The sequence below is a fragment of the Oncorhynchus gorbuscha genome, linkage group LG04, assembly GCF_021184085.1.
Source record: "Oncorhynchus gorbuscha isolate QuinsamMale2020 ecotype Even-year linkage group LG04, OgorEven_v1.0, whole genome shotgun sequence".
NCBI lineage: Eukaryota > Metazoa > Chordata > Actinopteri > Salmoniformes > Salmonidae > Oncorhynchus > Oncorhynchus gorbuscha.
In genome coordinates this window covers 20,153,958-20,167,061 of record NC_060176.1, presented here as the reverse complement: position 1 = coordinate 20,167,061, position 13,104 = coordinate 20,153,958, and the positions used below count along the sequence as shown (strand labels likewise).

Sequence of the window (13,104 nt, the reverse complement as noted above, 5' to 3'; positions counted from 1 at the left end):
GCACATTTATTTGTAGTCTCTCCCTTCTCTGTCTGTTCCTGTTCTCTCTGTGCCTCCCTTCTCTGTCTGTTCCTGTTCTCTCTGTGCCTCCCCTCTCTTTCTCTCTCCTGTCCTCTCTATTCCCCCTCTCTTTCTCTCTCCTGTCCTCTCTATTCCCCCTCTCTTTCTCTCTCCTGTCCTCTCTATTCCCCCTCTCTTTCTCTCTCCTGTCCTCTCTATTCCCCCTCTCTTTCTCTCTCCTGTCCTCTCTATTCCCCCTCTCTTTCTCTCTCCTGTCCTCTATATTCCCCCTCTCTTTCTGTCTTTGGCCCCTCAGCGATCAGATTGCAACTTTCTTCCCCTCCCCTTGTACTCTCCGACCACAACACATGGCTTCCCTGTTCTCTGTCTATCGGCATGTCCACCAACTCCTCTCCTCCCCTCCTCCTCTACCGCGATTTACCCCCCCCTCTTTAACTGACTCACTCACTTTTTGGACGAAGTCACATGAAAGGAGCATTCAGAACAGCCATGCACATCAAACATGTTTAGAGTATTAAAGACGAAGGACTGTCATACAATTATCACGTGGTGTTCTGCCTCCTAATTGGTGGTGGTAAAGACATGAGACAGACAGAAAGACAGACAGACAGACATGGGCCTCTGGTCTCTCTGCTCAATGTCGGTCTGCTCGTTGAGGCCCATTGCATGCAGGCCCTTGGCACTGCTTGTCTCCAGCAGCCCATCCATCTCACAGCAGTAGTAGTCTACAGCACATTACATTTACCAGCTCCCTCCACAGACACCTTCTGAAGGACACACTTATTAATCTCTCTCCCAGAACAGCCTCTGCCTTCACCATCCCAAACTCCTCAGTGACCTCCCACCCAAATATCCCATCTTCCCTTCCTACCCAACGTATCCTCCCCTACCTTCCGACTTCCTTCTCTTTTCACCAATCCTAACTCCTCAGTCACCTCCCTCCCTTCATCCCTCTCAGTCATCACCTCCCTACCTCATTGTCCCCTCATCCCCCCCAAACAAGGCATTATCATAAATAGGCATGTGACAGCTGACAAAAGGAGGAACCTCCACAGAGGATACAGTCCCATTCTACACAAAGCTAATGACTGATTAAAGACTGCCACTTTTACAGAGGATAATGAAAGCAGTTCTATGGGAGCAGAGTGTGACGGGAGATGAGAGAGGAGAGGAGAGAGGAGAGGGGAGAGAGGAGAGGGGAGAGGGGAGAGGGGAGGTAAGGGAGAGAGGATAGAGGAGAGAGTAGAGGAGAGAGGAGAGAGGAGAGAGAGAGAGGAGAGAGGAGAGGAGAGAGGGAGGGGAAAGAGGAGAGGAGAGGGGAGAGGGGTGAAAGGGGAGGGGAGAGAAGAGGGGAGAGGAGAGAGCAGAGAGGAGAGGAGAGAGGAGGAGAAAGGGAGGGGAGAGAGGAGAGGGGAGAGGGAGGGGAGAAAGGGGAGGAGAGAGGTAAGGGAGAGGAGAGAGGAGAGGGAGGAGGAGGGAGGGGAGAGAGAGAGGGAGAGGGAGGGAGAGAGCGGAGAGAGGGAGGGAGGAGAGAGGGAGAGGGAGAGGAGAGAGAGAGGGAGGGAGAGAGGGAGGGGAGAGAGGGAGGAGGGGAGAGAGAGAGAGGGGGGGAGAGAGAGGAGGGGAGGGGAGAGGAGAGAGGGGGAGGAGAGGGGAGAGGAGAGAGGGAGGGGAGAGAGGGGGAGGAGTGAGGGAGGGGAGAGAAGAGAGGGAGGGGAGAGGAGAGAGGGAGGGAGGGAGGGAGGGAGAGGGGAGAGGATCTCTTGCTACCTTCTATCTCTCTCACTCCCTCTCTCTCTCCATCCTACTCTTCACCCCTCTCTCGCTCACCCCCTTTCCCCCTCTGTCCTCAACCCACGGGTGTGGAGCCTACCTCTTCCCAGGACACCACCGGTGTGGAGCCTTCCTGTTCCCAGGGCACCACCAGTGTGGAGCCTTCCTGTTCTCAGGACACCACCGGTGTGGAGCCTTCCTGTTCCCAGGGCACCACCAGTGTGGAGCCTACCTGTTCCCAGGACACCACCGGTGTGGAGCCTACCTGTTCCCAGGACACCACCGGTGTGGAGCCTTCCTGTTCCCAGGACACCAACGGTGTGGAGCCAACCTGTTCCCAGGACACCACCGGTGTGGAGCCTACCTGTTCCCAGGACACCACCGGTGTGGAGCCTACCTGTTCCCAGGACACCACCGGTGTGGAGCCTACCTGTTCCCAGGACACCACCAGTGTGGAGCCTACCAGTTCCTAGGACATCACCAGTGTGGAGCCTACCTGTTCCCAGGACACCACCAGTGTGGAGCCTACCTGTTCCCAGGACATCACCAGTGTGGAGCCTACCTGTTCCCAGGACACCACCAGTGTGGAGTCTACCTGTTCCCAGGACATCACCAGTGTGGAGCCTACCTGTTCCCAGGACACCACCAGTGTGGCGCCTACCTGTTCCCAGGCCACCACTGGTGTGGCCAACCAGCCACACGATCAATCTCTTGCCTGAGACAGAGGAGGACCAAGTATGGAAATCCCCCTGAGGAAAATGGCTGTGCTCCTATGTTGGGACACCAGACCATCATGCCATTCCATGTGAGTCTGACCATGGTGGAGTTGAGCGGGCACAGCCCCGCCCTGTCTGAGAAATAGTAGTACTCACTGGCCAGGTGAACGGCAATGGTGCGGCTGGTCAGGGCTCCAAAGGGGCCGGCGCTCACACAGCTGTAGCCCCCCTCCACCCCTTGAGGTGTCCGACCATCCACAGAGGTGGGCAGCACCAGCAGTGATCCGTTGGCAAGGGTCCTGAGGGAGTTCCCCTCCCCCTCCAGCACGGGGAGCCCATCCTGCAGCCAGGTGACGTTGAGGGGCGTGGCCAGGGGCGTGGCCCCCAGGTGACAGTCCAGCAGCAGGGGCTGTCCCGGCTCCAGCACCACGAGGACAGGCCCCGCCCCACAGCTCAGCTCCACCGTCACAGGCTTCTCTGGAGGGGGAAAGGGGGAGAGAAGGGGAAGGGAGAGAGTTAGACTCCAAATCTTGACTGACATGAGTGGTCTGAGATTAGTGTGCATGGGGAGACAGGTTAGCATGAGAGATGGAGGAGGGAGAGAAGGAATGAAGGGGCGAAACCAGGAAATGTCAAATTGCTAGTCAACATGCAACACAACTGCATATCTTTAGAATGCTTAAAGGTTCTTCCCTGTAGTTTGTACATTCCAGTGTTTATCTTTGGCTGTATGCATACCCTGTTTACAGCGTCATAGGTGAACTTCACATCCTATTGATCAACCTGTGTACTGTCAGGTTTACTGAGTTGTACTATGTCCAGAAAAGTGTTGGACAAACAACAACCAACAATCATACATTCTGAAGTGAGAGACTATTCCCAGACTGAAAAGTCCAAAAACCAGAGGTGGGACATTGTTTTACAAGTCACAAGTAATTCTCAAGTCTTAGCACTCAAGTCCCAAGTCAAGACCAACAAGTATCAAGTCAAGTCTCAAGTCCTAAACTTGGAGTTTCAAGTCCTAAACAAGTCATAATGTGCTCTTCATCAAATGTAATACCATTTCATATTTTTAACAAGAGTAATAGTTAGTATATTGCATTTATGCAGGTAGCCTAGTGGGTAGAGCGTTGGACTAGTAACCGAAAGGCAGTTAACCCACTGTTCCCGAGGCCGTCATTGAAAATAAGAATTTGTTCTTAACTGGCTTGCCTAGTTAAATAAAAAATAAAAATGAATGCTTTTACAAATCTACTTACTTTCCAAATAAACTTTATATTTCCATAGAAATGCGTGGGTAGCCATAAGAAAGTCCCCCCCCCCCAATAGCGATCGACTATCGAGGATCGCTATGGGGCGCAATCGGGCGATGTAGGCTTGTACGCAATCGCCCAACCTAAACACACACACACTGTGCGAGTGGTTACAGTAGGCTAACATATGTCAACGAGTTTAGGAACAGCAGTAACATCAGGCAGGATTTAGGCTACCAACTGCCTAGCCAGTCAACCCTGGGTGCAATGATCACATTCTGGCACTGACTGACTGTGTGGAGGTTCATTGACTTAACGTTACGTTAGCCAACATGCTACACTAGCAAAGTTATGAATGATATAGCTGTCGGCTATATTAGCCACGACTAACCATTGTTTGTGCAGCTTCAAATGTTGAACAAAGTTGGAAGTTGTTGCACCTCAGTCTGTAATTTATTTCCTGCATGTTTTGCAAGTTGCAATCCGTTTTTTGTTGATACAGCGTAGTCATTGTATCCGAAAATAATAATTTTGGGTATCATCTTTCCAAGGGCTCCATCTGAATTCACCAGCCGACGTTTCTCTGCAATTCCACGCACAACTTTTTCTCAGCTGGCACAATTTGATTGGCTGCAGTCCGATTCAAACTGTAATCCGTTAAATGAAGAGTTGATGCTGCACACTTTTTTTAATATCATAATTTTAAATATTTGGGCTGGGGACGGTCTCAAGTCAGGTCGAGTCATAAGGCTCAAGTCCAAGTCAAGTCACAAGTCATTGGAGTTAAAGTCAAAGTCGAGTGTCAAGTCATCATAATTATGACTCGAGTGTGACTTGAGTCCAAGTCAAGTGACTCGAGTCAACACCTCTGCCAAAAACACAGCATATTGCAAGCAACAAATAACAAGGATTTATACAGTGCATTCAAAAAGTATTCAGACCCCTTCCCCTTTTCCACATTTTGTTACGTCACAGCCTTATTCTAAAATGTATTAAATAAAAAAATGTTCCTCATGAATCTATACACAATACCCCATAATGACAAAGTCGAAAACAGGTTTTCAGAAATGTTTGATAATTTATAAAAAAAAGAATAACAGAAATTTTATTTACATAACTAAAACTCAGAATTCAGATCCGGTGCTTCCTGTTTTCATAAAGGCACCAGACTGGGGTGAAGGTTCACGTTCCAACAGGACAACGTCCTGCACACAGCCAAGACAACCCAGGAGTAGATTCAGGACAAGTCTCTGAATGTCCTTGAGTGGCTCAGCCAGAGGCCGGACTTGTACCTGATCGAACATCTACCTGAAAATAGCTGTGCAGCGACGCTCCCCATCCAACCTGACAGAGCTTGAGAGGATCTGCAGAGAAGATTGGGAAAAACTCCCCGAATACAGATGTGCCAAGCTTGTAGCTTCATACCCAAGAAGACTCAAGGCTGTAATTGCTGCCAAAGGTGCTTCAACAAAGTACTGAATAAAAGGTCTGAATATTTATGTAAATGTGATATTTAAGTGTTTTATTTGTAATAAATTTCCTAACATTTCAAAAAACCTGGTATTGTGTGTAGATTGATGAGGGGAAAAAACTATTGAATACACTTTAGAATAAAGCTGTAACATCACAAAATGTGAAAAAAGTCAAGGGGTCTGAATACTTTCTGAATGCACTGTATCTATTGTCCCCCCGGGTGGGTTTCCCTCTGGTTCTGTTTTGAGCGAGGCCTTGTATTTTAATTAACTTAATGGGAGATGGAATTATTTCCTTGATTAAATGAGGGCTGACCCTCCACAACCCCTGTCTCAGAGCAGGGTAATGCTCTCAAAGCCTCCACTACACACATCACGCCCTGGCATTCAACTGACACACACACAACACACATAACAAGAACACACACACACACTTACACGCACAAAGCTACATTGTCCCTGTTTGTGGGCAATTGTTTTTGTGTGTGTGTGTGTGTGTGTGTGTGTGTGTGTGTGTGTGTGTGTGTGTGTGTGTGTGTGTGTGTGTGTGTGTGTGTGTGTGTGTGTGTGTGTGTGTGTGTGCGTGTGTGCGTCCGAGTGTGAAAGAGATAGCACGAGAGCACCTTTAAGCAGCAGTGTGCTGTTCTGTTATCCAGAGGTGTCCCTGGGATGAACGAACACATCAGAGCAGTTGGCCTACTTTTCATCAGCTAATGAACGAGGGCTGCCTGCTGTATGTCTGGCTGCTGTAGCTAAGGCACACTCAGTCACCCCAGCTCACCTCCACTGCGCCGCTCTCTTCTCCTCCATTTACACTAATTAGGTCTTATTAAGTCATTAAACCGTTTGCTGCCATTTCCCTGCTCCCTGCCAGAGGTTTTCCTGGACCCTTCTGTGTGGAAGCCATTACCCCGCATACACACAATGACCCTCACTACCACCTCTGGCTACAGTAATCACATCAACCACCCTGTGAAGAGAGACAGACCACAACCACAACATATTACAGCACTGAGACAGACTACACTAGAGGAGACTGTACTTAACAGACACAGAAACACACACACGCACACAGAGTTATCATCACTCAGAGATGTTATGCCTGTCTAGTACGGATGGCAGAGAGTGGGAAGGACAGAGAGTGGGAGGGAGGGAGAGAGAGCGGGAGGGGGATGAGGGAGGGAACTGAAAGAGGGAGAGAGGAAGCAAGAAAGAGAATAATCACAATACAGAGAGAGGGAATAAGAGTAGTGAGAGGAGAGATGGATAGAGGTGAGGAAGGCAACAAGGATGGAGGTGGATGATGGGCAACTCCACGGTAACATTAAAATGTATGGCAAATAAAATCCATTGATTTCAAAGTTTAACAAACCATACAATTCTATGCACAAGTACTACTTTTAACCATTTCCACAGAAACATTTACCCCCCCAAAATGTGTTTGCTTTGGGAGGGGTTGTGTTTTTTTTATTGGGCACAGGGGAAGGTAGTGTGTTACTTTCCCTGGTTTATATTCACTCTTTTGCAGGTTTTACTATACAATTTCTTCCATCCTAGACACATTTCCTCATCTGCTTGCAAGAGCCTCCCCTATATCAAGGTGTTTTTGTACTTCCCTTTATGCACTATGCTTTTCCACATGCTATTCTTGTACTATACCAAAGGTCAAAAATAGTCCACCAGTCTGCCTATCCTGCCCTCTATCCACTAGTCATATTGACAATAGTGGTAGGTGGATCGTTTGTCCAGATCTGCAATAGGCTAAATAGCAATCATACCACACATTCAAAGCTGCATACATTTTCAATGTGAATCCACAAGCACAAATAGGAATAGTTGATAGGCAGCGGAGAGGCCAGGTGCATCATTGAGCATTAAAGAACAGCAGACATGAGACACGCAGCTCAAAAAGCTCTCCTATTGATCTTGTTTAGGGACAACACAAATATCATAGACTAGCCTACAACACCCCAACGTAATGCATAATTTGATTATTGTTTTCAAGTGAGTAAAACATTCTAATCTAGGCTGCAGTGAAAAATGTAATTTGAATAAGGCGCAAAAGCCCTGTGATTTGAATGTTTCATTCCATTTGGATCAGTTGTAGATATACTCTCGACAGTTTATAAGGACTAGAAAGGCACAGCAGCAGGTCTGTGTTGCTGTATTCTTACTTCTGATCCCACATGCTTACAAGAGGGCCACCATTGTTCCTGTTCCCAAGAAAGCTAAGGTAACTGAGCTAAACGACTACCGCCCCGTAGCACTCGCTTCCGTCATCATGAAGTGTTTTGAGAGACTAGTCAAGGACCATATCACCTCCACCCTACCTGACACCCTAGACCCACTCCAATTTGCTTACTGCGCAAATAGGTCCACAGACGATGCAATCTCAACCACACTGCACACGGCCCTAACCCACCTGGACAAGAGGAATACCTATGTGAGAATGCTGTTCATCGACTACAGGTCGGCATTCAACACCATAGTACCCTCCAAGCTCGTCATCAAGCTCGAGACCCTGGGTCTCGACCCCGCCCTGTGCAACTGGGTACTGGACTTCCTGACGGGCCTCCCCCAGATGGTGAGGGTAGGCAACAACATCTCCTCCCCGCTGATCCTCAACACGGGGCCCCACAAGGGTGCGTTCTGAGCCCTCTCCTGTACTCCCTGTTCACCCACGACTGCGTGGCCACGCACGCCTCCAACTCAATCATCAAGTTTGCGGAAGACACAACAGTGGTAGGCTTGATTACCAACAACGACAAGACGGCCTACAGGGAGGAGGTGAGGGCCCTCGGAGTGTGGTGTCAGGAAAATAACCTCACACTCAACGTCAACAAAACTAAGGAGATGATTGTGGACTTCAGGAAACAGCAGAGGGAACACCCCCCTATCCACATCGATGGAACAGTAGTGGAGAGGGTAGCAAGTTTTAAGTTCCTCGGCATACACATCACAGACAAACTGAATTGGTCCACTCACACTGACAGCGTCATGAAGAAGGCGCAGCAGCAACTCTTCAACCTCAGGAGGCTGAAGAAATTTTGCTTGTCACCAAAAGCACTCACAAACTTCTAAAGATGCACAATCGAGAGCATCCTGGCGGGCTGTATCACCGCCTGGTACGGCAACTGCTCCGCCCTCAACCGTAAGGCTCTCCAGAGGGTAGTGAGGTCTGCACAACGCACTTGTTACTTCTGTGAACTTTCATTATCCTCCCTCCTGGGCATGGGCCCTCAGATCCTCAAAACGTTCTACAGCTGCACCATTGAGAGCATCTTGACTGGCTGCATAACCACTTGGTACGGCAACTGCTTGTTATCTGACCGCAAAGTGCTAAAGAGGGCATAGCCGTGGGAAGATGGGGGTGCTGCAATTTAGCGCTACAGGCGGCTATATGCCCGCGTTACAGATGCGCTACAGACGGCTATATGCCCGCGTTACAGATGCGCTACAGACGGCTATATGCCCGCATTACAGACGCGCTACCAATGGCTATATGCCCGCATTACAGATACGCTACCACTGGCTATATGCCCACGTTACAGACAGGCTACAGGCAGCTATATGCCCGCGTTACAGACGCGCTACAGACGGCTACATGCCCGCGTTACAGACGCGCTACAGAAGGCTATATGCCCGCGTTACAGATGCGCTACAGACGGCTACATGCCCGCGTTACAGATGCGCTACAGACGGCTACATGCCCGCGTTACAGACACGCTACCAATGGCTATATGCCCGCGTTACAGACACGCTACCAATGGCTTTATGCCCGCATTACAAATGGCTTTATGCCCGCGTTCCAGATGGCTTTATGCCTGCGTTACAGACGGCTATATGCCACGTTACAGAGGCGCTACAGAAGGCTATATGCCCGTGTTACAGACACGCTACAGACGGCCATATGCCCGCGTTACTGATGTGCTACAGACGGCTATATGCCCGTGTTACAGACGCGCTACAGACAGCTATATGCCCGTGTTACAGACGCGCTACAGGCGGCTATATGCCCACGTTACAGACACGCTACAGAAGGCTATATGCCCGCATTACAGACGTGCTACAGACGGCTATATGCCCGCGTTACAGACACGCTACAGAAGGCTATATGCCCGCGTTACAGACGTGCTACAGACGGCTATATGCCCGCGTTACAGACACGCTACAGAAGGCTATATGCCCACGTTACAGACACGCTACAGACGGCTATATGCCCGCGTTACAGACGCGCTACAGACGGCGAAATACCTGTGTTACAGACGCGCCACAGACGGCTATATGCCTGCGTTACAGACGCGCTACCGATGGCTATATGCCCACGTTACAGAAGTGCTACCGATGGCTATATGCCTGTGTTACAGAAGTGCTACCGATGGCTATATGCCCACGTTACAGAAGCGCTATCGATGGCTATATGCCTGTGTTACAGAAGTGCTACCGATGGCTATATGCCCACGTTACAGAAGTGCTACCGATGGCTATATGCCCACGTTACAGAAGTGCTACAGACGGCTATATGCCCGTGCTACAGACGCGCTACCAATGGCTATATGCAAATGCTGATGCTCCAGATACTCAACTTATCTAAAGAAGGCAAGTTTATATTGCTTCTTTATCAGCACAACAGTTTTCAGCTATACTAACATAATTGCAAAGCGGTTTTCTAATGAGCAATTAGCCTTTTAAAATGATAAACTTGGATTAGCTAACACAATGTGTCATTGGAACACAGGAGTGATGGTTGCTGATAATGGAGCCCTGTACGCCTATGTAGATATTCCATTATAAATCAGCCGTTTCCAGCTACAATAGTCATTTACAACATTAACTATGTCTACACTGTATTTCTGATTAATTTTGTGTTATTTTAATGGACAAAAAATTAGCTTTTCTTTCAAAAACAAGGACATTTCTATGTGACGGTAGTGTATGTGTCATGTTTTGTCATTTATTATCTTGTCTTGTCCCTGTGCTTCCCATTCTATTCGTTTCCCTCTGCTGGTCTTATTAGGTTCTTTCCCTCTTTCTATCCCTCTCTCTCCCCCTCCCTCTCTCACTCTCTCGCTCTCTCTTCTCTCTATCGTTCTGCTCCCAGCTGTTCCTATTCCCCTAATCAATCATTTAGTCTTCCCACACCTGTTCCCGATCCTTTCCCCTGATTAGAGTCCCTATTTCTTCCTTTGTGTTCCGTTCCTGTCCTGTCGGTTCCTTGTCTAGAATTCACCGTGCTGTGTTTGTGTATCGCCCTGTCGTGTCGTGTTTTCCTCAGATGCTGCGTGGTGAGCAGGTGTCTGAGTCTGTCTGGTTCAAGTGCCTTCCCGAGGCAACCTGCTGTTCACCTGCTGTTCAAGATCGAGTCTCCAGTTTGTCCTCGTCATTTCGAGTGAAAGTTGTGTTTTTTGTTTGTATTTACTTTACTGGATTAAAGACTCTGTTTTCGCCAAGTCGCTTTTGGGTCCTCTTTCACCTGCATGACAGTATGAGTCCGTAATATATATATACTCTGACATTGCTTGTTCTTGTTCTTTGGATTTGTGTGTATTGTTTTGTATTGTTAGGTATTACTGCACTGTTGGTGCTAGAAACATAAGCATTTCACTGCACTTGCAATAACATCTGCAAATATGTGTATGCGACAAATACAATTTGATTTGATTTGAAAGGGGTAGAGAGGCAGAGAGTGAGAGGCTAATGTTTCCATGCCTGCTGTTAAGTTATACAATACCTCACCCTTAGAGAGAGAGAGACAGAGACAGAAACAGAGACACAGAGAGAGAGAGACAGAGAGAGACATAGACAGAGAGAGAGACAGAGAGGGAGAGTGAGAGAGAGACAGAGACAGAGAGAGAGAGAGAGAGAGAGAGACAGAGTGACAGAGAGACTTAGACAGAGAGAGAGAGACAGAGAGACAGAAAGAGAGACACAGAGAGACAGAGAGTGACAGAGAGAGACTTAGACAGAGAGAGAGAGAGTGAGAGAGAGAGAGACAGAGACAGAAAGAGAGACAGAGAGAGTCTGAGAGACAGAGAGACAGAGAGAGAGAGACAGAGACAGACAGAGACAGAGAGAGGGAGACAGAGAGAGACAGAGAGAGACAGAGACAGAGACAGAGGGAGAGAGAAAGACAGAGAGAGAGAGAGAGACAGAGACAGAGAGAGAGACAGAGAGACAAAGAGAGAGAGACAGAGAGAGAGAGACAGAGAGAGAGAGACAGGGAGAGAGGGACAGGGCGAGAGAGAGAGAGAGGGGGAGAGACAGAGAGAGACAGAGAGAGAGAGACAGAGAGATGAAGAGTAAAATGTTCTGTTCCCTTCATATGAGAAAGAGAGGAGAGAAAGAGTAAACAGGTGGATAATGTATAGGGCATATACCAGTTGTCAAAAAAGACTCCATCAGGTAGGCCTTTATAAAATAGATTAACTTTACTTTCACTAAGGCATATAAAACCCAAAATAATGGTCTTTTTAGGATCTCTTTTGTGGTTTTATTTTGTGGCTTTATTTCTTATCAAAGCAAATGACAGGGTAACTTCCATACAGACATACAGCCACTGGTCATTCAATCACTGAACTCAATATTCAATATGAATCTCTGTTGTTATCAGAAACATTATTACTGCACACAAACTGTGGCTCTGGTATGACTAAATGGATCATATTTCAATAGAAATAGTTTAAAAATCATTTGTCCATATCTATTCAGGAACGATAGATAGTATACTGGGATCTGTCAAACAACGGCTGTTTTCTTGCTAAACCGCGAATGTATGATGCATTTTAATTTACCGGATATTCTCATTATAAGTTCAGCAATGCTATCACGGTTAACGGAAACCCTGGTGTGTGCGTTTGCACGTGTATGACTGTTTGCACGTGTATGTTTATTTGTGTGAGTGTAGGTGTACATGTGTGGGTACGTGTGTGTGTATGTGTGTGTGTCTGTGTGTGTGTGTACTAGAGGTCGACCGATTAATTAGGGCCGATTTCAAATTTTCATAACAATCGGAAATCGGTATTTTTGGGCGCTGATTTGCCGATCTCTCGTTGCACTCCACAAGGAGACTGCCTGTTACGCAAATGCAGTAAGCCAAGGTAAGTTGCTAGCTAGCATTAAATTTATCTTATAAAAACTCAATCATAATCACTAGTTAACTGCACATGGTTGATGATATTACTAGATATTATCTAGCGTGTCCTGCGTTGCATATAATCTGACTGAGCATACAAGCATACAAGTATCTAAGTATCTGTCTGAGCGGTGGTAGTCAGAAGCAGGCGCGTAAACATTCATTCAAACATCGCTTTCTTTGCATTTTGCCGGCAGCTCTTCGTTGTGTTTCAAGCATTGCACTGTTTATGACTTCAAGCCTATCAACTCCCGAGATGAGGCTGGTGTAACCGAAGTAAAATGGCTAGCTAGGTAGCGCGCGGTAATAGCGTTTCAAACGTCACTCGCTCTGAGCCTTCTAGTAGTTGTTCCCCTTGCTCTGCATGGGTAAAGCTGCTTCGATGGTGGCTGTTGTCGTTGTGTTGCTGGTTCGAGCCCAGGGAGGAGCGAGGAGAGGAAGCTATACTGTTACACTGGCAATACTAAAGTGCCTATAAGAACATCCAATAGTCAAAGGTTAATGAAATACAAATGGTATAGAGGGAAATAGTCCATTAATTCATATAATAACTACAACCTAAAACTTCTTAACTGGGAAAATGGAAGACTCATGTTAAAAGGAACCACCAGCTTTCATATGTTCTCATGTTCTGAGCAAGGAACTGAAACGTTAGCTTTCTTACAAAGCACATATTGCACTTTTACTTTCTTCTCCACTTTGTTTTTGCATTATTTAAACCAAATTGAACATGTTTC

At 47.5% G+C, this 13,104-nt stretch overlaps 1 protein-coding gene across 1 annotated transcript in view; it reads right to left on the bottom strand.

The window, feature by feature from the left end:
- LOC124033812 (immunoglobulin superfamily DCC subclass member 4-like) overlaps positions 1-13,104 on the bottom strand; it is a 60,528-nt gene that overhangs the window by 32,855 nt on the left and 14,569 nt on the right. The window contains exon 2 of the mRNA XM_046346159.1: positions 2,667-2,987. Coding sequence (XP_046202115.1) covers positions 2,667-2,987 — 321 coding nt within the window. The remainder of the gene's footprint in view (positions 1-2,666; positions 2,988-13,104) is intronic.